This window comes from Nyctibius grandis, chromosome 3, assembly GCF_013368605.1.
Source record: "Nyctibius grandis isolate bNycGra1 chromosome 3, bNycGra1.pri, whole genome shotgun sequence".
Classification (NCBI taxonomy): Eukaryota; Metazoa; Chordata; class Aves; order Nyctibiiformes; family Nyctibiidae; genus Nyctibius; species Nyctibius grandis.
In genome coordinates, this window is record NC_090660.1 from 64,156,678 (window position 1) to 64,184,526 (window position 27,849).

Genomic DNA, 27,849 nt, shown 5'->3' on the forward strand with positions numbered 1-27,849 from the left:
GGAAACACTGACACAACTGAGCATCACAGAACTGCCAAAGAAAACGGAAGAGAAAGAAATGCAACCTATTCCAGCAGAAACGATGTGGGCTGGGGAGTGGAGTGACCCAGGTTCTCTGATGCTGACTATGATATGAAGCAAACCATTCCACCTTCCTTTTACTTGATTCCCCTGTGGGTAAAATGCATAAATAATGATGCTGAAATGGTTTCTAGAACCACCACTATACCTAAGTGCTGGCTGACACAAAGTGGTGTTACTGAAGATGGACGACTGCTGTACAGGAGGCCGTACTGTCACAGAACATACTCAAAGGAAATATAAAAAGTCAAAATGACAGAAATAAAAAGATGTTGTATTCAGACCAGACTACCTGCAGTGGAGGTTGCCTCACGTGAAAATGAAAGCACAGCCAACCTGGAGAAGGAAGGAGAATGCAGACCAACTTTATCAGAGCATCGAGGATGAAAAGGTTACCAGCTGCTTGTTATGATCAGCAAGTCAGAGGAAGACAAATAAATGACAACTCCTTGATATTGTGTGATTGCTGCTGGCATGAAGGAGAGAGATGGAGAAGGAAATTGAAGTGCCTGGTTCATTGTTTGTCCTTACACATGGACCAAACACACCAGATGTAAATATACGTAGCAAAGGGCAGGAAAGTCACGGTAACTCAAATAAGACTACAGGATAACTAGGAAAAGAAGTAACCAGAAATGGGGCGCTGGTCATCCTGACTAAACTCTCCAGTCTGGTGACCTTCTGGACATTTCCCTATCTTTCCTATCCAAATATATCGCCTGTATTATACTTTTCATTGGACAATGACATTGGCTTTTATGTTGGATTAAAATCCAAACCTAGTGCAATACCTAAGCATCAATGCATTATTGCCCATACATATATTTGCCACTATTTTGATGCTCATTGAATCCTCTCTGTGGTTTACAGAGATGATGTGGTTAGCTAGGGAGGTTAAGGAATGTTACAATTAGCACCTTACTGAAAAACAAGGTACCAATACAAAAGAAAGATCTGCTGCAGCTTCACATGGATGGAACACGCCATGTAAGAGTTCAGTAGCATTTCCAGTATTTTACCCTCCTGTGCTTTAGAGAAAAAGGAATTTTGCATTGAAAGGAGGATTCACTGTATATCTAGAAACCTGTGAAACACAATTTCTCTCTACTTATCGCTTCTAATCAGACAGATGGATACATTCCTATGGAAAAAATACAAAAAAAAAACACCTAAAACAATGAATGCATCATTTTTATTTATTTCTTGCATTGTCTGTTCACGTAGTAAGAAATTTAATTCCAGTTGGATCAGTCTCTTGCGATATTTTTTTCTTTCATTTAATATACTTTTTAAATGCTTAGAGGCATTATGACAGAAAAGCGTGCATTTTTTGCCCTGGTTTATACCCATCATCCTTACCATTACAACAAGACAAAAGCGTTAAAGTAAAATTAATCATGTCAAAAGATTTTAGCAAAAAACAAGGCAGACCATGCATAAAGCATCGCTTTGTCTAGTGTGAAGTCACGCTCTGATTAAAAACATATAATGAAAGTGAAAGTAATACATCATTGCCTTAGCAGTAGGGTTTTTGGGAAAGCTATGCAATTCTGAACACAAAAGATCTTTACAGGCTCTGGATTTTGAAACTTGCAATTATTACATAAGAATTCTAACAAACAAAACATTGTTTCACTTCCTTAAAGTTTAATTAATCTTAAATGTTGCAGTTAAACAACCAAAGGAGTTCTACGATTAAACAAGGACTCCTGGCAGGACCGCAGCTCGTAATTAAAACCCAAGCAACAGCGGCTGGTTCTGAGCAGTGAGGCATGAGGTGGTGACACAGAGACCTCCCCACTGTCCCACATCCAGTAAGTAGTTATGAGGGCTGCAAAATATCATGGCACAATGAAACCTCATTAATAGAGAGAACTTTTGCTGTCAAACACCCGTCAGCCGTTCAGTTTGTGTCACTGGCAGTGGTAGCCTGTTGCTGCTAAGCGACACAGGTAGCACCCAGTTAAAAAATGAACTGGTGTTTGTGCACGTGTAAGCAAGCCTGGAAAGAAATCGCGCAGTGAAGATCTGTTCACTGTACTTTGCCATACAGTCTATAAAAGCCTCTACTTTGCTCAGGCACGACTGGGCAATAAGAAATGATCCAAATTATACAGCAACGTGCACATTATGAATCTCAGATTAGGATTATGCCCTAATTTTATCAAGTAAAATTAGGTGGCAGAAAATGTTTGTGAAATGTCACTTACTTTCTCCTTTTTTTTTCTTTATTCTGTCTCTATTCTTTGTTGCCAACATAGAAAAAATAATTCTCTGAGAAGTACCAGACAGGAAAAATACACAGTAATACTAGACTGTGAAAAATCTACCGATCCCTTGAGCCATAGCATTCTTGCCTATAGATGATGACATTAAAAAATTGGAAATGGGTGCATGCTTCCCCTCCTCTTCTGGATCTATGAACAAGGCAAGTTGTTTTCCTGATACCTTTAGAATTACTCCCATTAGTACTGATGCATTTGGTGCTTTGGGTAGCCAGGCAGAGAGAGGTGGGCAGTATCCCCTGCCAATAGATCTAGTCTTGTCGCAGGAACAAAATGAGATTGCTACTCTGCTGAGCTGTCATACTCGATAGCTTGTTCTGTTCCACCTGCAGCTGTCTTCATAGCTCCAACCGCAGCACGACAGCTTACAGGGAGTCAGTAGTTTCTGATGGCTGATCTTCTCCTGTTCCTTACACATCACACAAGGCAGGACACAGGCCTAAGCGACTGAGGGGTTCCAACAGCCACTCTCCACGTTGTGAAGGAAAAAGGCAACAGGCAAGCAGCTCCCTCTCAAACAGGTTTGCAGGTCCTGGGGGTTTGGGGCTCCTCTCAGTGGAGGGTGACAAGAGGAGATTCAGACTCCTCTCATCCATCTCCTCCTCAATGGCCCTGCCACTGCACCCAGGACTAAGTGTTTGCAAGCTTCTTTCCCACCTTCTCTACCCCCAAATGCCGCTGGCACAGAGAGCAGAAAATGAGTAACGTAGATGGGTTTGGAGGAGAGAAAGGGGAATTTCTGTGCACATTTACATTGGATCATAAGCCTCTAAGTGCAAAACCTGGCTTTTTGTTGGTGCATGGGGGCGTCTACTGGAAGGCAGAAGGTTAAAGACTTTGTAAATGTCTGTTAGTACAGGAGGAAATCAAATACACCTAAGGCGATAGTAAGACAGAACACCCTGAAACACCAGACTACAAGGACTGAGATTATTCCCATCACAGAACCTCATGAGCAGGATACAGCTTTTACTCCGCCCCTGATCACTAGGGAGCAAACTCCTCATTTGCACGGATGAGTTGGGGGTGAACTGCAACCTCAGGACTGACAGCACTGTCTAACCAAGTGAAAAAGAAACAGAAAAAAAATCTTCCTCCTTCGCTGCTGATTGAACATCTCTGATAAGAATAAACAGACCAATTATTTTCCAAACTGTGGACTGGAAGACAGATAAAAGGATAAAGGAAGGAAATCGCAAAAAGTACGTGCAATATAAAGATAGAAAAATGTCCTTAAATTCCCACACACCATAAATGTCATAGTATGTTGACACAACACCATGACTGCACTGAACTACCACCATGTTACAATGTGATTAGTTTGTGGTCTTCTCTAAAACTGCTCAATCACAGTTCTTCAAGTCCCTGCACTCCTATGCTGTATAGTCCTTCAATGTTTTATGGAAAGGACAGGACAAAAGTTTTACTCCAACTTGTCTCCACTTCCTACCCTCTCTTATATTGTTAGAAAATAAAGCAGGGGATACTAGAAACTCTTATTTCAACTTTTTTTAAAAAATAATTATTGCTACCATTTGGTGAGTAGGAATAATACCTTCTAAGAAATCATGCTTGTTAACATTTAGTCTTTTTCAGTGTCAAAAGACATCCTCGAACAGTAGTCCAGGCCAAGAAGGCATCCTCTTCTAGCAGTTTTTGTAAGAACAGGATTACTCATGTCACGAGAGGGCTGTATATTTGACAGCCAGTGTCTCAGCCGACACTGAGACAGATCCTGGGACCTTCAGGACTTCCAGTGCTGAGCACCAAGTGCTTGAACATGAGCTAGCTAGGACTGTTAACAGATGCATTCTCTTCTAATCACAGCACAGAAGGTTATGTGCATTAACCAGAATGGAAAGAGAATTTTTGGTTACTATTTGTTACTATTTGTTAGAGGTAACACAGAAAAGACTACATTCTTTCGATAAAATTACATAAAATTATTTAGAAGCACCTCTCAACACCACCATAGATGGTGGTGTTATTTAAATCCTAGCAATGGATTTTTAACTAGAGCATTTAGGTATCAAGCCTCTGGGTCCAGTTTCCCACAGTCTTGGAGATAGCATCACAATGTAAGTAACCAAGAACTGAATAAATTTTATTCTTACAAAATCTGACACATCTACTGATAGGTAAGATTTGGAATAAAGTTTTTTATTTCAATTCAGTGGAGAGTTCAGATCTTGACGCAATAGATCCATTTCTCCTGCCTATCCTGGTGAGCTACCGGATTAGACACAACAAATTCAAAAAACCTGAACACTTCTGCCTTCAGTGTAATATCATTGATTTTTCCTGATTTGCCATCTTCAGAATTTTCTTAGAAGTAGCCTACAGAGGTGAGTATCATATGTCATTATTCTGAAAAATGTGAAGCACAGTATGTTCCCTAGCACAGATGCTGTAGACTTTTCTAATGTACTGTTCATATGACCTTTTGAAATTTCCATTCTTACACAATACCCTCAACTATTAGTCCAGGGCATCTATACCTAAGCAGTCTTTATGTTGCAGCACTTTGAGAAAGGCTCCTAAATTTTCCATGGGAGAAAGCAATATGCAAAGGCATCATTTCAAGCCCTGCATCATAGCAGTCTTTTAAATCCTTTTTCATCCTAACCTGTCCATATAATATTAATGTGGATGTATTCCATTTGGATAAGGGATGAAGAAGACAATTCTGTAAAATGTATTTTACTGGGGAAAAAAGCAGGCCTATTAGGAAATCCAGGTTTTACCAGTTGTCCAGTTTTAGAAGTATGGCTTTGATTTATGGATCAAAATTGCTCATTTATCATTTTATCTATACTGCTTTGGGCAATTTTGACAGTTAAAATTTAGTTTTATTGACCAATGCAGCCAGTTTAGCCACAAGGGGACTAATGCACACACAGCCTGCTGCATTCAAGAAGCTATGATTTGATTCCATGACCAAGTCAGACTGGGAATCGCAACCAACATAACAATAAGTTCCAAATCTCGATGCTCGAGGCAAAATACTTACTCTAAAACACAATCAACCTTTAAAAGAAGGTGGGAAAGAATTTTGTGATATGAGCCTCCGTGCACTGTTTATTGTAGCTGATATATTCCACCAATGCTTCCGTCAGCAATGCATGCAGAGCAGTACAGAGGAAACCTTTCTTTAATGACTGTGGACAACAGATAAAGCTGGAAGAAGGAAATGAAAATGCAAAAGAGAATCAAAGGTGTGCTCTAGTACTATGGCTTTCCAGGGATCTGACTCTGAGAAAACTGTCTCAAACGTTGCCTTTTTTTGTTCCTAAACCAGATTTTATTCATATGTACATAAATATGCATGGATTCATGTTGCAGTAGGAAAGACTTACAAGTTTACTTAAAAAACTTACTGGAATGATTTTAAGCCAATGTTAATTTAGGCCTATCCTATTATAAAATTAGCATCTTCTGCAATCTCAATTTATTGCTCCATTGTGAAGCCCCTTGTGATACATAAACAAATCTCTGAAGAGAAACAAATCAATAAAGTGTCTAATTTGATTAACCATGTTTTTAAATTCATTAAGACAACTGTACAAAAATAAACCACTTACTTGTCAGTATTTTCCATGTCTTCTTTTCATCATCATAATACTGAACCAAATTGCTGGGTAGCCGGTCAGGTCCGGGAGGCAATCCTCCAACCAATAACAGCATTTTCTTATTGGAACGAATTCTTCACCCAAAACAAGAGGAAAGATGAACAACCACATTACTGAGGAGTATTTTTAGTGGCAACAAAATCATAACCATCAAAAGAATGTTCACTGCTTGCAGTTTTCTATTTCATTTTTTGTGTTTCTTTCCCCAATCATGTCTCAACAATTTTTTGAACGAAGCAGAAAAATGATCAGAAAAGCTGCATATCTCTCTACTCATGGAATAATAAGCTTCCTTTATGCAATTTGTTAGAGGTTCATTCTAGAACGACCTTTTTCTTATATTATCCCTTTAAATCATCACTCTTTACAGCTGAATACACATGAAATGCTCTGGAGTTGTACTAAGGTTAAGCATTAAAGTTGCATGTCAAAAATCGTATTAGTCAAAATCATTATTATAAGCCATTCTACACTCAAAGAACCTTGAAAAAATTAAGGTTATGCAGAGAGTTTGTGAGCCAACTCTTTAATCACACACTGAACTTCAGATATATAGTTCAGTACAATTAGCAGCACTGGGCTAATGGTTATGGGTTAAATGCTACTTACAAGCACTTTTGTTTGTTTAATTCAGTCCAGACTCTTGCATTCCCTCTCCCCCCCGGCTCCCCCCTTCTCTTTGCTCTCCCCCTGTGCACCACTGGCTATAGCAACACCAATTGGTAAAAATGAGACTGTGATGTTGTTGTAAGCCTCCCCAGAGTGGAGCCCTGCCAATGCTTGCCACTGATCCAGCGGCATGAACCTGCTCAACTGTGCAAAGTCACTCTAATTCCCTCCCTCTGTTTTTCTACCTTCTCCCCCAGGGGGCAACCACTGAAAGGAGTGACTACCCACCCATCAAGAGCTGGCAATTCGCTGCTATTAAGCGTGACCGTGATTCCCAATCTGCCTGGCAGTTCTTAAGAACAGGACTGCAATGTCTCATATGCAGTAAAAGCGGTTATCCGCACCCTGGCCTCCAATGCTCCACCTGACGAATGTTCGATTTCTTTGCAACATTAAGGGATTTAGCACAATTGTAAGTGAAAAGGGGAGGGGAGGCCCAGACCCCCAGATGAGCCCTGATGCTTTAATAGTCACTTTGCATATAATTGAACTTTCATCAGTTATACTAAGCTTCGGTGTGATAATGCTGAAATAAAGGTCTACGCTCAAACTGTTCCCGTGAAGCAGGAAGGTGACGTAGCCTGGAGAAAATGCATCGGTACAAACGAATGTGCAGGGGGGACCATGCATTTGATGGAAAGCACCCTTGCCAAACACCAACTTTCTTCCAAGCACGACAACATCACGGTAGCAATCCATGTGTCAGTCTGCAGCAAACGCTCCTGGCCAAGAAAGGTACAGAATGCTATGAACCAAAGCCCCACCACAACCGCCGCCCAGGAGCTCCAATCTCAGCAGTGCACTCCAGCAGCAGGTGCTTTACCACCGAGGCACACCAGTGGCTGAGCTCCAACTATTACCTAGACGGTGCTGGGGACCCACCAATCTACATTTGTACCAGGATTACATGCCCTCTTCAGAAGACTGGGCAAAATGAACTAGGTTGTGCTGTAGACATGCATTACCCAAAAGCAACCTCCTTCAGGAAGGGAGCACGCAGCTGAAGGCTCCATCCACACGATGCTTATGCATATAACCTTTCAAATGGCTATCCAAAAGACAACTACAGACTGCAGATACATCTATCACAAGGATGGCCAGGGAATTACCTGGCAGATGGCCTTGTTTGTTTTTAAATGGATTTAGGGCTTAGGGAAGGTCCTGAATTGACAGTGGAGGAAATGAAACCCTCACTGCAGGGGCAGGAGCTACACCGCGGGGGCAGCGACACTGCAGTATTCTCCCACACTGTCCTACCCCGCTGCTTAACTCCTGACTTGGGGGGACCCCCTCCGGTCCGTCAGTCTTTCTGACAAGCCAGCCTTTGACCTCTGCATTGAACCTGCCATGTACCGTCAAATGATGACTGTTACCTGCCGACTAGACTGCATCTGTGTAGGGTATCAGGAACCATCTCATGATCACTGTCAGCACAGTCTCCGCTCAGTGAGACCAAGCTCTGGGGAAAGCTTTCATAAGCATTGCCAGAGTCTTAAAACATTCAACCTCCCCGGTAAAGTTTTTAATGAGAGAACATTTGATAAAAACTATGCAACACAAGAGTATTATTAACTATTTTTGGTATGAGTTAGGGATGACTGCACACCTAACAAGCGGCAGAGCAAACCAGAGCCATCAGTCAGTTATGCATGGCCATCCCTAACGATAGAGAATAAATTGTTTATTCCAGCCCTCTTGTGTTGTATGTTATATCACAATCAGCTCCCTTTGTACTGTAAAATTCAGAATGCCCTTGCAAGGTTTACTTGATAAAGGAGTTTATTTTGATTTTCATCTTTCATCTGTAAAACTCCCTTCTAACTCCAAAGCACTGTGAAAAACCAATGAATGGCCAAGGCTCAATAGTTAAGGTGAAGAATGAAATGCCAGATATAACTCTGAGTTTCCAGACTTTGGCAGCTGCAACTATCCCTAACATTACTTTTTCAGCAAAACAATCTGAGAAGCTACTGTTTCTTGAGAAGGAACAGCACTGCTATATGGGAATGTTTAAAAAATATTTAGTATTTTTACATGTTTAAAATGGTAAGTAGTATGAACAGAAACCCTTAATAAAAGCTTAATAAGAACTTAATAGCAAGCAGTCTCTACCAAAAGCACAGGGAACTCTCACATGGCAAAGAAGAGATGGGCTCTTTTACTCAAAGTATCTAATTAGTCTATATTGAGAGCTCTGCCAGTGAACCAAGTAAAGATAATACAGTGACTAAAGATATGCATGTTTTAAACTGACATGTTTTCTTGGAGCCAATTCTGCTGTTTAAGTTTTGGTGTGAATCACTACATTTTAGGTTTTGAAAAAAAATCTTCTTTATTATATTATATTTGTGTTTCATATTGCACTGAGCAGTACTGTTCAAATCTTAAAATACATTCTAAAATATGAAAGACATGGAAAGGATCACTGCTTATATGTGGAATACTTTTCCAAACATTAATGAAAATGGAACTCAGTGAAACACTACAATGAAGGCAGTATTTGAAAATATGTGTAATATCTTAGCAAGATAAAAGTTTCTCCCTTTCTTGCATTATTACATGTTTGCTATTTGGATAACTCAAGATTACCATGTGAAAAACACTGCATTATATCTGGAACACTCTCTTTTCATCGTCCTTATTTCACAGGGTAATATACTATTCCGTTCCGTACTGTGGTTCACAGTGTCCCTGGCAAGGCCATTATGATCATCTTGTGCTCAATTAACAGTAGTGGGTCCTGGTCAGGAAAGGCTAAAATAATGTTAACTGACATCAGGCAGGCTGATGTCATGGCAAAAAGCTGAGATAAACTTATCCATATCTTATCCCGAAAGCATTTCTTATACCTAGAATCCAAAACTCTAGTTCTCATTGATGAATAACGTTATTATTCTGCACACATTTTGCAGTTTCTGTTCTGCAAAGATTTTAAAACACTTAATTCACCTTAATTAAGTTCCTGGGTACCCCATGTGGTGTGAAATTTATTTTGTCTACTTACAAGACTGGAAACCAAAGTATATTTTAAAGTCAACATTTTCAAACTTGTATGGTTTCCTTCAGGCACAGCAACCTAGGAATTTGAGAACTCCTTTAAGTGGCTTAGTTTTCAGAGATGTTGAATACCCAGTCAACATAACTAAATCCTACTCCCTTCAAAGGTAGCAGCAGGTGTGCATCAGCTCTAAAACTCAGGTCACTAGTCCATAGTCTAAACTAACTGTGAATACACAGGACAAAATGCTAAGCCAAACAGAGTTTTTCAACTCACAAGGAATCAGCAGAAAAGATAGTAACAGACCTCAGTACTCCTGACAACCACTCCCCCTCAAAGGTCTTTTGCAACATTGATAGCCTCATGTTAATGGAAAACGCATGAATGGGAAATACTCTTCTTGTACATTGTTTTTCTTAATTAGCATATCCATCAATCTTGCACTGATGGGTGTTCCTTATCTGGGAGGTTTGTAGTTCATTCTACCAAGGCTGGCAGGAAAACAAGCCCCAACAACAACAGGTTTGCTCCAGACTCTTCCAGTTTTTAAACAATGCAATAAGGCTCCCCTCTCTGCATTAGCAAATGCAAAGAAATGGAAAGAATACAACAATGAAGTGGCAATCCTGTGGTTCTTAATGCATTTGATGTAGTGTTACACATCAGAAAGAAAACTGCATCTCAGACATACAGGTGACCATGGTAATCAATGGGAAAAAGAATATCCAACTGTACCTTCCTCTTAACTCAGGGCTATAATAAAACCAAAAACCTGGATCATTATTCTCTTTTAATATAGGCTGTCACCACGGCTTTGAGTATGGAGCGAGCCAGGTGGCTCTTCAGACCAGGGACCTCACAGACATGGGATGCCTCGCTCCTGCTTGAGCGCTGACCTTAAACACAGCAGAGCCAAACCGAACTGAAGGTATTTGCTCACTGAACTCAGGTGCAAACAAAAACATCCAGAAGACCAGCCCAGATCCAGCAAGGGCAGGTGAATGGGTGGTGAATTTTACCTAGTCCACAAGTCTCATTACATCAAAGGATCTGAGAAACTGGAGGCTGACACATAGTGATACTGTCAAAACAAGAAGTAGCAAGAATCTTGGAAAAAGTGGCTGTATTAACCTGCAGCAGAAACAAAGTATTGCAGTGAGGTTTAGATACCAACCTCAAGGTAATAGACAAAGAGATAAATACACCGTCCCAATCAGCATTTCAGTTGCAGATCTTTCATTCGTTAACACGAAAGACTTAATTTAATCTTCAGAAACCAGGACGATCCTTAGCAACCTTTTTATTCTAAAAAGGCATCTGAAGGAGGGTTGTGTCCAACAAAAATGTAATGGAGAACCCAGTTGCGGTCTGCAAACCTGAACTCATGCTGCAGGCATCCATTTGTCTGTGACTGAAGAAAGTGTTTTGCCATCACAGAACATGTGATGAGATCTTTGACAATTACTTTCCCCGCTCCCGGACAGGCATTTCAGTGCAACAAAAGTGTCATATGAAAACTGCTTATTTCGATGGATTTTGGTTTCCACAGTTGACTGCAAAGATAACCATGATTAGCAACACATGTAGAGAGAAATATCATTATCCAGGAGTTTAACTATGAACTTGATAAAAACCATAAGATACAATGTAAAATTTAGCTTGGATGGAGAAATTTTGTGAGGTTTTGTTATCACATAAAATGAATTAATGAACATCACAACCTATAGGTGAATAGGCATCCAAAATCTCTTCCTAATACTATAGCACTGCCAGGGGAAGGACCTGAGCTCTCACAGCCACCAGACCAAGTCCTGCAGATCAGATTTCTGCTGGAACTCTGACCCACCAGGAATATCTTTCTCCTTATGGGCAAAGTACAGACCTAAAAGAATATCTCAATTTTGTCAAAACCTAAAGCGTGCTGAGGTCTGTTGCAAATTATGACCAAGAAGTTATTTAGTTCTTACGTTCAAAATATGTTCAAAAATACGCTGAATGTATGAATGTTGCTTTATGAATGGATTTTCCTGACTCGTCTAAGGCACACCTATTGCCCAAGGCGCGCTTGAAAGAATGTGAAAATAGTTTCTATTAATACTGTACCTGAAAACCAGTCTTATCATTCACTTCAGTGCCCTGAAGATTTTGGTTTTCATTGTTTCACTATCAATGTGGGAGTCCTCAGCACAAGGCCCTAAGCACAAGTTTTCACTGCAGCAGAGCTCACCATAACATTCACCAAAGGGGTTCGGTGACACCCAAGAGACACCCACTCTCCTGCTCATTTAATACATGTTGCTGACCACTGACAGACTGAATTTTAGGATCATAAATACTAAGTTGGGAATTATTTGCTGCAGACATTGACTGTTGGTTTTGTCCTCTGATTCTACTAGAATTTTTCAAATTTTTGTCCAATGCTTTTTTTTTTTTAAATAAATGCATAGAAAAAAAGGAGAGTCACTGTTTGCTCCAAGAACAATCCAGAAGAAGCAGAAGTCTAGGGGTAAGTGAATCTTGTGTCTGACAGGCCACAGTTAACTGTTGCAAAGTTACCTGACAAGTTAAAGTTTCCTTTATTTCTACAGTTACCAGGCAATTTTCTATCCCCTGTATTAAAATAACTTAGAATCTGTTTGGAGCTCTGAATACACGATTTTTCTTTACAAATCCAATCCCATTGCTGTTACTAGTTTAGAATGGTCTCTAAGTAAATCTTGAAGAGCTAGGGTATTTTTTTAGCTGGAAGATTTTTAAAGTGAATGTCCCTTCCTTTTGGGATGAGAGTCTCTGAACTAACAGGTAGCTTAGGGGTGGGCAACTATCCTGGAAGAGTGGCAGCTACCATCAGCGTTCCTTTGGGAGAAACACACAGGAATGTCCTTCTCGTCTTTGTCTCCCTGTATTACCAGCTTATTCTTCATGTTGACAGAGGACTGGTACAGTTCCCCAGAAAGACGCTCAAGTAGCTTTCCCATATGGAGTCCTGCCAAGGTTGCTGTATTAGTATACAACACTGTTGTTCCTTATAGCTTGAGACAGGCTTTAATAGATGTGTCAGCTGTGTGAGATCATGAATAGTACTTCTATCGTGACAAAATCTACACAAATAGATCGTTTGAACACAAGTCTTTAAATTCACTGAGATCTGAATGCTAAAGATATACAGTGAGTATCTGAAGCACTGTAAGGGATTTGAATCAAAGGAATTTTACTAGCAAACTTATATTGGTAAATGAGTCACAAAACCTCCTGTGTCATGAATCTTACTGGCAAAACTATGCAAACAACTGATTTTCCATATTGTTGGAAGTTCTGAAAAACCTTCAATAAATTTGCTTGATCCTGAATACTTTAAAATATAAAACTAAACAGAATGTCAAAGACAGATGCTTTTGCAATTTGCTTTCCCTTCCCCACCTCCTTTGTTTTTGTCTGTTTTAGACAGAGATAGTAAAATGGAAATGTTTATAGAATGCTTCAGGGTGGTCAAATCTGCATTTTTCCCCTAGGAAATTTCAATCAACTCTTCTTTTTGATTTTCAGACTGTGAGAAGTCAGGAAGGTCGTTTTTTTGTTTGATTCTGTATTCAATGTTCATTATGACAGGAGGTGTCTGCATCAGAGGCTGTGTTCTCCCCAGCTGAGTCTCCTTTTCCTTAGGAAGCTGAGGAGAAGAAACACAACTTGCTGCTGTCTCACCCAAGCTATAACTGGTTACCTTTTCCACTGCTTTTTTTTTTCTGAAAGAAGGCAGCAGTCAGGGAAGATGGGAAGAACCAACTGTGGCATCAGCTTCTATTTACTTCCAGCTTCAGTGCAAACCGTCTGTTTCCACTGAACTTGGCAGCTGACAATATTTGCTCAAAGTTTATTGTCTGCTTTCCAAGAATACAGCAAGAAGTGTTGACTACTAAGTACTAGGCATGACGGTCTTTAAAGAAAATTTCAGGAACGCAGTAAATATGAAAAACGATGCCAGGAAGTATCTACTAATGGATTTCAACTTTCCATATTCTTTAATTTCTTTAGATGGTCCTTTGGTAAACCTGTAATACCAGACAGGATCTGTTTCAACAAAATCAACAACACAGATGTTTAAAGAGCAGTGGAGTCCAGTTCAAAACTTTCATTTAGGATTCCTATTAACTTCCCTGCTCAATCTTTTCAGGCCATACTTTGCAAAGGATAATGACAAACTTTCCTCTGATTTAGAAAATCGCTCTGATTTTTAAAACACAGGAGTTGTTTGAAAAGATAAAATGGTGTTTTTACAGATTATGAGGATTTTTTCCATAATGTGAGTTTAACAGAACTAAAGCTTTTTTCCTCGCAAACTATTTTCTGTTGATTTTGTGTTCTACGTTTGCTCTCATCACTCCCCTTGCCCCCAAGGCTTGTTGTACTTTATCTTCAAGTACAAATCCAAACAATTACACCATCGCAGCTCTGTTCCATTTATTGCTCAGCAGTTACAGACTCAGAACCTCTGTATTCTTCTGTTGTAACAAAAAAACTATAGCGACCCCAGGCCACAACGTGCCTTCAAAGACCCTCTCTTTTCTGTCTCCTCTTACGGCATGAAGGGGATGCCCACCAGGCAAAGAGTGAACAGAAAAGCCTCAGATAGGACACAAAGGCAGCCAAGACAGGTGTGTGTGATGCTCACCATGATCCTACAGCACTCCATTTGTAAAAGGTACACCCTAAGCATAAATCATACCAGGAGGACTTTGTTTGAGAGGGAACTTCCTTATCTAGGAGGCTCTGCACCACCTGTGACCTATGTTCTCCCTGACAGGACAGTCCTGGATTGTGTTGCCAAAGCATGGGCAAGAACAGCACAGGACCTCATGGGAGACAGCTCCATTCTTTTAGGAAGCCACAGGATTTGCAAATGAGCTGCACAGACTGTTGCAGGTGCTGGAAAGGGGCATTTTTGCTGAAGTACAGCATTTGAGGAGGAAGTTCACATTTTTGCAGGCACTTTGCCCTCAGTTTGAGTGGCTTAGTAAGATTATTTTTTTTTTAACTTAACTTAATTGTCCCTCTAGAACAAGGCGGCTTGAAATCCAGTGAAAGATTTTCCCCCGTGGAAAAAGAGTTTGGAGATGCAGATGCAGATACTTGAAGCTGCTTCAAGTGCTAAAAGAGGCAAGGTGATGGAAAGCCGAGGAGCAGCACAGCCCAACCAGCTGCAGCAGTCTGTGGAGACCCAAGGTGAGAGGTCTGGAGCAGTCAGCATTGGTGTGTGTGAGGCAGGGAGCCTGCTGGAAGGGGCACTGAGGGGCCAGGGGCCATGGTAGCAGAGGATTCAAGAGAAGGGACAGGCAGAGGTGAAGCTCAGGTAGATTGGATCTGGGGAAGAGCCCTGTCTGGCAGAGTGGCTTGGGAGCAAGGAGGAGCCTATGAGGCAGACTGGTAAGGGAAAATAAGTAATTGGGACATTCAAAAGGCTTTGAAGTAGAGGATTTTGAGACACTGAAGTTCTGGAGCAAGAAAGGGCAGAAGGTGGGGAAGGAGCTGGAGGTACTGGAACTATGCGTTGCCTAAGGACATAAATCAGGAGGGGCTGGCAGTTCACAAAGGAGACTATCCCAACTAGTACCTCTGATGAGGACACTGGCTGGCATGGGAAGAGGAGTGCCTGCCTACACATGGTACTTGGTACTCCTTCTTCATCTACAGCTGTTGGAAAGATGGTTGCCCATAAGAAAGGCCATTAAATGCTCTTCATAAATTATGTTTCTCCTAACAAGTACTATAACTGGGCCTAGAAACTGGCTACCACCAATGCTACTGCAGCTCTCAAGGATTTTACCAGCCAGGACATATGTATCTTTAAGAAGGCTCCCAAGGACTGCCCTGACCCACAGCAGTCCTTGGAGGGCAATGGTGCTGCCTCTGACTGTCACCTGAGCTCCAGGCCTCCCTCCCTCTGGGATACTCAACATCTCTCCGCTTACACTTCAGCACCAGCCTGTCTCAAAAGGCAAATGAATGCACATAAGGCAAGTAAGGCAAGTAGGTGAGACTAACTAGGATTAAACTGACTACAGGTCTGTGGGTTGACTTCCCTGCAGCCTCTGATGTGTCAGTCTCCCTTCTGCAGCTCAGCTGGGAGAGTCCTGGCACAGGTACAATTTCCTGATCTTAATTCAGGCACGTAAGACCTGATCCAAAGCCCACTAAAATAAAACAGAGCCTCACGTTCCCTTCATCCACATGGTAATGCAGAAGTTAATAATTCACACACATTTTAAGGTATGTTCTTTATCTGGATGTTAATTTGGGGTCTGAAATATTTCCCACTTGCAATTAACCATGAGTATGAGTATTAGTTAAAAATCCAAATATTGGTGTCAGGATCACAAAGGGACAGGCAGGTGGCTGTCACTAGAACACACAACAATGTATTTCAGTGAAAAAACAAGCAAATTTTTTTACAACCACCAAACATGCCCTACTGAGACCCTACAAAAATCTTACGAGAAAAAGAAGTCAAATTGAACTACAGTCTGTGAGATTTGTAGACAAATAGTGTACTCAAGAAGGAAATTATTTAACTGCCAAGGGATGTAACTAGTTTCTTCAAATTTTTAATCTCCTCTGTAGGAAGTAAAACAGTCTGGGTATATATGTCTTCCACATAAATGCTAGTGTCTCATGCTGTTCATCACTTTACATTTTCCTTCTTCATCAACAGTTATCACCTTCCTCCTGAGTGAAAACTGGTCATATCATCTTCATCACCTGTCACTGTTTAATTCACTGTCACTTTCACTAATATCACCTAACACCAAACAGTCTGGATGACACCCTCTCCCTGCTGAAATTAAAGAAAAATAAAAACCTCTACAATTAGATTCAGCAGGATCCGAATTTGCACTTCTAATCTCCCCGAGGTCTAGTAGTCCAGGGAACAGAAGTATAGAAAAACAGCTGGGTCTGTATACGCTGGGACTTTGCTGAACCCACAAAACAGCACAGTCAGGCTTAGCCTTCTTACCTCTTTGTCTTTTTATTTCCCTCCTTTGTCTTTTACTCTTAAATTCCGTATTTCCTGCCTGTGACTTTTCCCATCTCAGGTCACTTAGTTGATCCCTGTCCCTTTTTCCTCCCCCACATCTGAAATAGCTTTTCCAGATACTGAAATACTCAGCTCTTACTGACAACAGATGCTGTTTCTGCCAAGAATTAGGTTTTTTCCTTTTGTTTCATTCCCTCTCTTCTTTTTATCTGCCGGGGTCTTTTAATCTTTTGCTTGTCTCCTTTCCTGTCTGGTATCCTATTCTCACACTTTTCTCCCTTCAGAACTCTTCTTCTCTCCCCTTTTCCTTCATTTGTACTTCCTTACTTGCACTACTTACATCCTGTGTCTCCCCTGGGGTATCTCAATTCCTTTCTTTCTCTGCATTTTCCCCTTTCCCAGCTTTACTGTCCTCACTCCCCTCTGCCTTCAGGTACCTAATGCAGCTGTACAGACATCTAACTGCTGCTCTGCCTGAAAATCCTGGGAGGAGCTGACCAGCCCAAACCACTGATGTCGAGAGGAGCTGCGTGTGTCCTGCAGCCGACAAACAACTCCCAGGCCGTAAGGGGCTGCCTCTTCCCACCCAGCCTATCTTCTCACGTCTGTCTGGAACAGAAGTCATTGTAAATAGTCACAGGTGAGCGAAACCATAAAATCATGGCAATGTTCTATAAAAAGGCAACAATATTTAGGTAAAACATTTAATAATGTTTTTTATTTAAACATTTTTTAGTGTTTAAACATTTAAACATTTTTTCTAGAATGCTCCATTCTCTGTCTACACCTATATTGTGCATTAGCAATGTTCCACTAGCTCACTCATCTTTAAAAGTGAAATTCTTTCCAGCAACACATTAATGCTCTAACCCAAAACTTTTTAAAAATCGAAAACACATACCGTGTACTACATAAAATGTATTATATTACACAATATGCACAGAGACATTTTAATCAACTCAGTACTCTAGTGAAGCCTCAAGAGTCAAACAAATAACTGGAAGACAAACATTCCTCTGTCTAAATGCATTTTATTCCCAGAACTACAGAAAACATGACACAGCACAGTTACCTGTGTCCCTCACGGACAGACAAACATCATTTAAGCCTCACATTCCGGCTGTCAAAACTGACTGCTTCAAGAGGCTTTATTAGCAGCTTGTGTGCTGAGGCCCTGCTATAGGTGAGGATCACAGAGGCCAGAAAGCTCCAACATTAACCTAGAAAGGGGAAATCAAAGTCAACTGAATCAGTAACTTTGCTTAGACTTGAGCACCTGATCAAATGCCAGATCAGAGCTGAAACACCCACCCCCTGTGGTAAAGTCCTAAACCCCGGAGTGCATGGCAAGGTTCACAAGTCAGGAGCGTCATTCCTCAACTTTTTAAACGATGATCGTCTAGTTCCTGTACTTTGAAAAATAATTTTACAAAAATGCATAAGGGCGTTCAAGTGTTACCTTCTCTCAGGAAATTTCATGAAAAAAAGAATTTGCTCTCCCTGCAGGTAAACAGCACAAAAGACAACCCGGGTACCTACTAGCCCCAGCATCACTTGCATTGCTGGATCTGCATTTGTAGCATGACTTGTATAAATAACTCCGCTTATAGTGCGCAGACTGGCTCTTAGAATCCAAAATCGCTTTCCTCCAGCCCTGACAACAGCAAAAACTTGTGTTTGTCCGAAAAGCAAGCATGTGTGATTTGCCATGTAAAAAACAAGCTTAAAGAAACAACCAGCGCTATTTTTACAGTTACATTTCAGAGCTTTCCACTACACTCGTGTTTAAGAAATATAAGTAACCACATTTCCAAAGAACTCCAAAGTGGTAGTGTGCGTATGGACATGTACGTACATATGTGTACACACCTTTTTTTAAAGTAGCATGTTACAAAAAAAAATGTTCTTTTTAAAAATGCAGAAAAGTTATTGGCAAGTTCTAATTCTGAGTGTGATTCTCCTAATTTCTTCAACACTCAGTAAGCAGGTGGCTATGGCACTGTGCTGCTTGCATTTCTCACCAACCCATACTGTACTGTGCATTATATATTATACTGCACAAGAGGAACAGTTAATCTCTTTCTAAAGACATGTGAATCTTTTGTGAATGACCTTCCATTAAACTTTAAATTCCAAATTACCAAGGTCACCACTGCTCACAGAAAAGGTAATCCAAGTTTTAAAGTCCTTTTCTGTGTAATAATTTTTATCTAATTGCACACGTACTTAACTGTTAGTTACTTTGAAGATTTCCTTCTGCAAATTAGTAACTTAAGAAACTCTTTGCAGATTTTCTCCCTTAAAATAAAATTTTACTGAATGAATGTCAACCTGTCATTGCATTTAGAGAAATGATGAGTAACAGGAACAAGTCTGGAAATCTCTGCAGTCTTGGGTATGTTTCTTTTGTTTCTTCATTCATGTTTAAGAAAGCATTTGTACACTTAGGCAGCCTGATGAAATCTTAAAGTGATTAAAATTCAAAGACAAGCCTTCATGACCTTTATGAATTCCCAGGAATATCATCCAAGACCCAAAATGAAAATATACCAATTGTCTGCTGTATCACAGAGCATTTCAACATCTCCAACATTTTAACATTTGGAGTAAGTTCTAATGCCTGCTTATAAATAAGAGAAATCTAAATGGTTTTGCTCTGATTTCATTGTCACTGAAGAACCCAATCAAGAGAAGCTAGTTACGACGCTGTCATTAAACACATGTTGAAGTTAAGAAGGTGACGGTACGTTTTCACCCACTACACTTAAGGGTCTCTGAAATACCACTATCTGCACAGATGTGCAGACCTATTACAAACAAAAACCGTGGTATTTGTGGCATCTGGAGTCCCCGACAAGCCACTAAGTAAGCACAACGCAGAATCTAATCTAGGTCTACTTAGAGTGTCATCCTTGTGTGTATGCTCCCACTTACAGGGAAAGCCAGCTCCCAGCACCAGGGTTTCAGATTCTTGCAGCATCCATGATGCTTGTAAGCATTCAGTGGTCAGAACACCACTACACATCCTTCATATGACATGGACCAGTGAAGCTGGAAGGTATCTTCACTGAACCAAGCCGGCTGGTATCTCAGCAATCCACAGGACACGAGCCCCGGCATGCCCCCGGCGGCGTGCAGAATCTCGACTGAGAAGGTGGGTTTTGCATTTTTTGAAAGTCAACAGTTTTGAATATTGAAATGCAAAGGGTAGGAACCAGCTACAACAGCGGTGTCTCAAAAATACTTTACACTGCAAAATGCTGGTATTACTTTTTTACTGTAGGATTTCAGAGTGAGAACTGGTTAGAGAGCAAGGTGATAAGCACGACAAAACACTAACAGAGCGAGCTAGCCAGAGATAATAAAAGAAGGCACAGCATTTGCGAAGTTAAAATCACTGGGGTACCCATTACATGAAGATATAAAGGATCCCCTGCATTAATGCTAACAGAGCGTATTATCTAAAATATTTAAAAATGTACTAGTTTTTCTTGCTGCTATTAAGTCATTAATAATACCCACCTATTAGTTAAAAAGCTGAATAATACAAAGTGTGCTTTGATTTCTGCGCTACCGTGCCACTGTACTTGGAAGACAGTATTATCTTTCCGTTTTTGAATGAAATGAAGTATAGACAATTTTAAAAAGAGAAAAATAAATACCTCCTTCATTTCGGGTATATTTACTGCTCATTAAACTACATGCTGTGCTTTTAGTTCCTAAGACCAACCTCATATTGCCAATCTTTGACATCATGATTCATTACCTTATTAAATGAAAATAACTGACATGTCATAGATGTAAGGACTATGAAGTCACAAGTTTCCACGCACAATACAGACATCACCCGAACACCAGCAATACCAGGGTGTGCAAGAATAACGCGGTTATTTATGAAAATAATTAATTTGATTTAGGACTTGGGGTATTACAGCTTAGAACGCCCTGCAGATGCAACTCCTTGTGAAGGAGTAACATGGTGGGGAAAAAAATAAATAAAGAGGGCTTATAACAAATAATCACAACAGGTTCCCAAGGCGCGGGCTCCTCCACGCACGCTGCAGCCTCCCATTCACGCATGAGCCCCACGGACCGGGCACGACGGCTGCGGGAGCCGCGATCGCCGCCGGCACACCGGGAGGCCGGGGAGCGGGGCAGGCAGCCGAGGGACCCACGCCGCGGGAGCCAGCCGCGGCCGCCCGCCCCGCCGGCCGCCTCCGAGAAGGCCTCCCGGCCTCCGCCGCTGCCCTGCCGGGGTCCGGCCCCCCACGCCCACCGCCGCGCTGGCGGCGAGGCAGCCGCCGGGGCCGTCTCTCCGCTCAGAGGGCGGGCGGCCGGAGGGGCGCTGCGGGGCGCCAACCGCCATCCCCCCGCCTCCGGCCGCGACGGCCCCGCCGGGCCGAGGGGAAGGGACGAAAAGTTTGGCGGTGCTGGGGGACGGGCAGCTCGGCCCCGCCGCTGCCCTTCGGCCGCCGCCGCGGGCGGGCTCCCGCCGCCCGGCCCGGCCCAGCCGCCCGCTGCCCCACCGGAGGGCGCACGGCCCGGCCCGGCCCCCGCGGGGTCCCTGCCCGCCGCCGCCTTAGTCCCGCGCCCTGCGAGGACACCCCCCCTCATATCCCCCAACCTCCCCCGGGCAGGAGCCGCCGAGGGAGCGTCTGTGAGGGAAGGCGCCCCCTCCCCGCCGCCCCCCTCACCTGCTGGCCAGGCTCTGCCGGCAGTGCTGCCTGAAGGGCATCAGGTGGTAGTTCATGGCGTCCAGCAGCAGCTTCTGGCAGACGGGGTCGGTGCGCATGAAATCCACCGACTGCACCCGCTCCACCAGCTCCGGCGCCGGGATGAGGGCGAAGCGGAGGCGCTTCATCAGGTCCGGGGCGTACTGCATGCGGGTCTCCCGGTCGTGCTCCAGCCAGAGCACAGACATCTGGAAAAGCGCCAGCTCCGACTCGACGGGGGGGGGAAGCGAGTCCAGCAGGGCGCGCATCTCCTCGAAGTTGAGCAGCAGCACGTCCTCCACCAGGTACTTGTTGGCCAGCTTCTTGGTCTCTTCCAGGCCGTGCAGGGCGGCGATCTTGCACACCTGCTTGTAGTTCTGCACCGAGATCTGGTCGTTGAGGAACTGCACGCACAGCTTGGTGACCTGCGGGATGTGCAGGATCTTGCTGACCGACAGCACCTCCTCCACCGTGTCCAGCGAGAGGGTCACGTTGGCCGTGTACAGGTACTCCAGCACCAGCCGCAGCCCGATGGACGAGCAGCCCTGCAGCACCAGGTTGTTGATGGCCCGCGGGCTGGCCAGCAGCTTGTCCTCCGGGGACGAGGACGGGGTGCCGGGCTCCTCCTGCGGCTGCGGCGGCGGCTCCTTCGGCGGCCCTCCCAGCCCGTCCTGGGCGCCGGGCCCCAGCCCCAGGGCGTGGGGGTGCCCGCCGCTCCCGCCGCCGCTGGAGAAGAGGGATCGGAAGTACTGGGAGCAGGAGGCCAGCACGGCCTTGTGGCAGTGGAACTGCTGGCCCTGGGCCGTCAGGGTCACGTCGCAGAAGAGCTGCTTCCTCCACAGCAGGTTGAGGCCGTGCAGCAGGTTATCGCTGTGGCTGGGGTCGAAGGTGGAGGTCCTGTCCCCGGATCTGGACATGGCGAGCGGCCTCCGACACACCTGCCTTTTAAACCCTCCTCCAACCTGGGCAGAGGGGTGGGGAGGAGAGCGGGGTGGGGTGGGGTGGGGGTGGGGGGGGACACACGGGACGACACAACAATAAACACAGAGCTTTAGAGGCCCGGAGGGCGCACCCCGGCCGTGCGCGCACGGGTGGCTGGGGGAGCAGCCGGGGGACGGGCTCCCCTCTGCCCGCCGAGCCGCCCCCCCCTGCCCCACGCTCGGACGGGCTCGCTTGGAGGGGCCGCAACTTGGGAGGGCTGGAGGAGGTTTGGTTTCTTTTGGCCTCCCTCCCTTTCCCCCCCACCGACACACACACCACCCCTTCCTCCTCCCTCCCTGCAAAACGGGCTGCTCTCCAGGGGAGGAGCGAGGAAGCCGGGGACGCTTTCAAAGCTGAGCCCCCCCGCCAAAAGAAAAAAAAAACCACCAACCACCTAAGCAATCAAACCGACACAAATACTCCCCCCCGCCCCCCAACCTCCACGATGCCCAGAGAAACTACCAAGTCACTGAAACTCTGCCGGGGAGGCGAGCAGCCCTGCCGCCCTGCCCGCCGCCAGCCCCCGGCCCACCCCCCGGCCGCTTTGGCAACTCAGCGGCGCCGGGGCCCCGGGGCAGGCCGGCGCCGAAGTTGAGCCCCTCTCCTCGACCCAGCGGGGGGATTTGCCATACTTCGCACCCCGGAGGAGGAGCGCGGGGGAATGGGGGGGCGGGGAGCGGCAGCCCCGGGCTCGGCGAGGGGCCGCCCGCTGCTGTCCTGCCCGGCTCGCTTCTCCTCGCAGCCGACGGCGCCGCTGCCGTAACTCCGGTAACTACGTGAAGTTCAAGTTGGGGGAAGGACGGGGGAGGCGGACGGGGGAGGCGGGCGGGGGTGGCGGGGAACAGCGCCCTGCACGGCGGCCACGGTCCGGCCGGGCCCCGCCGCGCCCCCCCCCCGCCCTTGCCCCGGCCCCGTGCCCGGCCCGCGGAGGGGGAGCGGCGGGGCAGCCCCGAGCTGCGGCCGCACCTGCGGGTGCTGCGCAGCCACCGACCCGCGCTGGCCGCATCCCTCCCCGCGGAGCGCCGCCGCCGCTGCTCTTCCTCCTCCTCCTCCTCCTCCTCCTTAGCGGGATCCCGCCGAGACCTGCTCCTGCCATTGCAGCGCGCTCAGTCGCTCCTCGCCAGCGCTGGGCTTTCTCTGCCTCCCTTCACCCCCCCCCGCCCCATTTATCGGCACGGCGAGGGGCTCCCTCCAGCCGCTTCCCCTGCCCCGGCGCCGCTCAGCCCCGCTCCGCGCCCCGCCGCCGGCTACAGAACCCTCTCGGAGCCTCTCCCTTTAAGTGGACCCGGTCAATCCCCCCCCTCCCCACCGCACACACACATACATACATGCACACACACATACATACACACACTCCTCCTCTTTCTCCCTCCCCTTCTTTCTTCCTCGTTTTGCCCATTTCTTGCAATCGGAGTTTATTCTGCAAACGCGTTCGTTACACAACTGCCCCCCCTTCACACACTTCCAGCACACACACCCGCACACACAGACACCCCTTTCCTCTCCCCCAACAACAAACAAATCCGGAGACACAAGAAAATGCACAGAGACGGTTAAACACAAGGCCAGAAACTTACCTGCTCCACAACCAGCTGCCAAAGTAAAGGTTCACTTAAGCTCCCCCCCAAAAAAATCAATTGTCCTTCCTTTTTAAAGGTTTGCTCGCTCCTTCCAAAAAAAAAAAAAAAAAAAAGAGAGAAAAGAAAGAAAAAAAAAACCTTCTGGTTCCCAACTCGGAGCAGTCACTCTTTACAATTTATTTTGTCGTACATCATTTGATCACCATGAATTAGCAACAGCAAGAAAATGTACGAGAGAGAGAGAAGGGGAGAGAGAGAAAGAGAGGGAGAGAGAGAGCGCAGAGCTTTCTGCAAGAGAAGAAGAAGAAAAAATGTACGTGTGACAAATTATGCTACCAAGAAACAACACATCATTATCCTTGGGCCTGGGGCTCAGTGAGTCGTAACGAGAGTAATAGGAAATCCACGGTTGGGGAGAGAAACGGTCGTGCATGGCCAGTGGAGAGAGACCATACAGGGGGATGGATGCTGGAGAGACTCGCAAAATTATGGCTCAAGGCTATTGTAAAAATTGTCGAGCGTAAATGACTGCGATTTCAAACATCTTTGGAAGAAAGAAGGGGAAAAAGCGAGCCCCCCCCCCCCCGCCTCCCTCCCTCTCGCTCTCCTTCGCTCTTCTCTCTCTCTATAAAGAACCGTCAAGTTTTAGTGCGCATTGCTAATTAGTCAATTTCTCTCTGCCTTCACAGGCTGGCGACTTTGCTGCTGAGCTGAAACTGCTAATTTCTGTGACCAGCTTTTTTCTTAGCTGTGATCTGGATGAATGAGTAGCTGTCTCACAGAGATGACAAAAATAAACTCTAATCCCCCCCAAAATTTCCACTACATCTTTCTCATGCATAGATTTATGATCTTCAAGCGCCCTGTGCAATATGCAAACTTTTTGTGTGCGAGTGTGTGTGTGTGTGTTGCTGGGGGGGAGGTAAGTCTGTTGTATTCAGGTTGCACAGTATGTGTTTTGTGTCTCTGCTCTCCCCCCGCACCCTGAATGTGATGGAAATAATGTCTGATTTCAGTACCCGATATATTGTCACCCTACCACCACCCTCCTTGTATTTATATTATTTCTTTGACAGGATACATCCTCCTTCCTTGCAAGTATGATGAGGCTGGAGGGGTGGAGGGGAGAGAAAGAAAGTGAGGCTACTAAATGGTGTTAGTGGTAAAACGTTCCCTTTACATTTGTTCCCCTGCACTGTTCAAGATTTATGATCTTGTTTGAAGGCATATTTTCTCTATCGTTTTGTCTGGTTAGACAACCGTCTCTGAACTTCACTGTCAGCTCTTCATCAGATAAGGGTTCAGAAGTCACATCTTTTTTTTATTGGAAGATTAGCATATTGTCAGATTTGTCTTTCGGTTTCAAGACTTTGCAATGCAGAAGCCTGAATCAAATGGCAGGAAAGCAGCTGCTATTTCACAAACGTAACCTTTCAACTTTCTGCCAGAGCTGATATCCTAGAAATATGCACAGCACAGCCGATGGGTTGGGGCTTTGTTTTGGTTTTTGCTCCTTTATAGTCGTAAGAAGCAGAGGGTGTTCTCATTGTAGGCATTTTGGGCTTTTTCTTTCCACCAAGGGGCATTTTGGTAGAGGACGTGTTCTCTACACTTTATCTCATGATATATTGCACCCTCACATTTATAGCTCTGTTCTTCTGTTGTCAAACCTCCAATTGTCAAAAAAAACCAAGAAAAAGAAAGGTGGAATGTATGCCCTTGAATGAAATGCACATGAAAGGAAACTGGAGCAAGCACTTACAGAAAGTTTTACCTGGTGTGAAAGCCACGAGCCCTATCCCCTTTCCCAGATAATACTCAGGCTCCTGTTAATTAAAGTACACACCAGGAGTGGGACTTTGAATGCCAGGTCTCATGGTCTTTCTTTTTGACTTGGCCAAGTATGCCAGTGCATTTACAGAGCTGGAGTCAGATCGCTCAGGAATGCAAAGGACTGGAACTGAAAGGCATCAAGGCAGTTTTTGCTTTTATTTATTTTCTGGTGACCTTAAAAAAGTAGTTCTGCCATAACTTTCTGTTTTTCCTCACCAGATAGCTCCCTTCCTCCTCCCCTGGACGTCAGTTATTTCGGCAAGAAATTTCCAAGAGAGATTAGTCAGCTGGTGTTTTAGGGCATGGTATTCTTCCCAAATGAATTATACCATCATATGCTGCTTCTAAAACAGTTTTCTTTGTTTTGCTCCCGTTGTGCCTCCCCTTCCTCCCAGTTGTACCCTGTTGGCCACCCAGATTTCGATCCTGTTCAAGTGAAGAGAAACATGAATTATAAGATGCCTCCATTTTGGTAGTAGCTGGTGTCTTCAGTGATGCAGGTTGTCTCCCAACTGTAGTAGAAGGGGAGAACAATTTTTATATCATGCTTGTGCTGCTGAACTTCACTGCTGTAATGGCTGTAAATAATCCCCACGGGGTTTTTATCAGTTTTCACTGACTGATGTGTCACACACTCTTATACCGTTTTAAGCTGCCAAAATACGTCTGTGCCATGTGGAGCAAATTTCTCGGACTAGCACACTGGTATGTTTTGCTCATTAGTGAAAGGACCTGTTTAATTTTTATTTAACTTTGCTACACTAACTCAAGTTGAAATAAAGTTCAGTCTTGCTTATATATATGATTTGAGGTCATTTATGAATTACGCTGGACAAATATTTCCCAAAGTTCTGGGTATGGTATTTTCTAAATGGGCTTGAGCAGTTTTGAAGGGAGACTTCAAAGTTTCTAACTCACTTGGGTGCTTTTCAAAATTTTACACATTATATCTGCAAAGTAGAAAAATAAGGTTCATCTCTTATAGGCAGCAGCTGTCAGCAGGAAATACCGTGTTTTCTTTCTTCTGCAGTTACTCCCTGACCTGCACCATGTAAAATTACCAGTTTTTTTTCTGTGGCACAAAACTAGATGCACTTCCCACTTGGACCTCAGGGAAACCACTGGGAGCAAAGAGCATGTCTCCTGAGGCACTGAACACATACTAACTCCCGAGTCTTCTCTATGGTAGCTATAGGGCTCTATCCCTAAGCAGGATTTCCAAAGAACAGCGGGCAGTGCCCCATATTTTCATCTTTTCAAAGCCAGAGGTTAGTAGATGTCGTGCTTTTACCTGTCTTCTCTTAGCTCATCTTTCCTTCCATGCAGATTTCTCAACTTACCGAAGCCTCATTGCAGAGGCTTGTAGTAGGGAGGTCAATACTGTGGAAGGAACCGAATCACATCTTGCAGTTAAAGGAAGAAGTCCTCGTGCAGACAGGGTCTTCATCAAGAAAGTATAAGGTGCTATCATTAAAATCCCAGGGAACAAACTCAGTAAATAAGCAAGGTAAATATTTTTCGCTAAGAGTAATTACATTAAAAAGGCATCATCTATGCTTGTGATACAAAACATATCTCTGCACAACTGATGTTTTGTGAAGGATTTTTTGCAGATTTTGTTGTTGCAATGTACTCGGGTATCCTGGCACAGCTCAGAAATCAAGTTACATGCACAGTATCTTAATTATTACAAACAAAATAAGTGTCAGTTCTGAACACCAGTCCCTTTGTCGTTGAGACTGCTGCCAGAAACAGAGATTCGGGTGGCTCCTCTGTTTGGGGCATAGAAATTGCCTTTGTGCATGTCATCTGGCCTGCTGAACTCTCTCAACAGTCTGCATTTCTGCCACTGTTGCATTTCAACAATCATCAGAGATGATTGATAGCGCTCACCAGAGCCACCTGTATGTGGCTTCACCACAGGAGAAGAAAGTTCTCTTGGGGGCCTTCCAGAGAGGTGAAGACTACAGGTAAGCTGGATCATTTTTATTGGACAACATGCCATATAGTTGTTTGGACAGATCTGAGCACACAGGTCCCTTTTGTAGTAC

General features: G+C 44.3%; 1 protein-coding gene across 1 annotated transcript in view; it reads right to left on the bottom strand.

Annotated features, from left to right (window-relative positions):
- KLHL14 (kelch like family member 14) overlaps positions 1-22,321 on the bottom strand; it is a 58,854-nt gene extending 36,533 nt beyond the window's left edge. Inside the window, exons 1-2 of the mRNA XM_068397028.1 lie at positions 21,387-22,321; positions 5,948-6,069 (exon numbers count right to left, since the gene is read on the bottom strand). Coding sequence (XP_068253129.1) covers positions 5,948-6,069; positions 21,387-22,321 — 1,057 coding nt within the window. The remainder of the gene's footprint in view (positions 1-5,947; positions 6,070-21,386) is intronic.
- Positions 22,322-27,849: the final 5,528 nt, after the last annotated feature.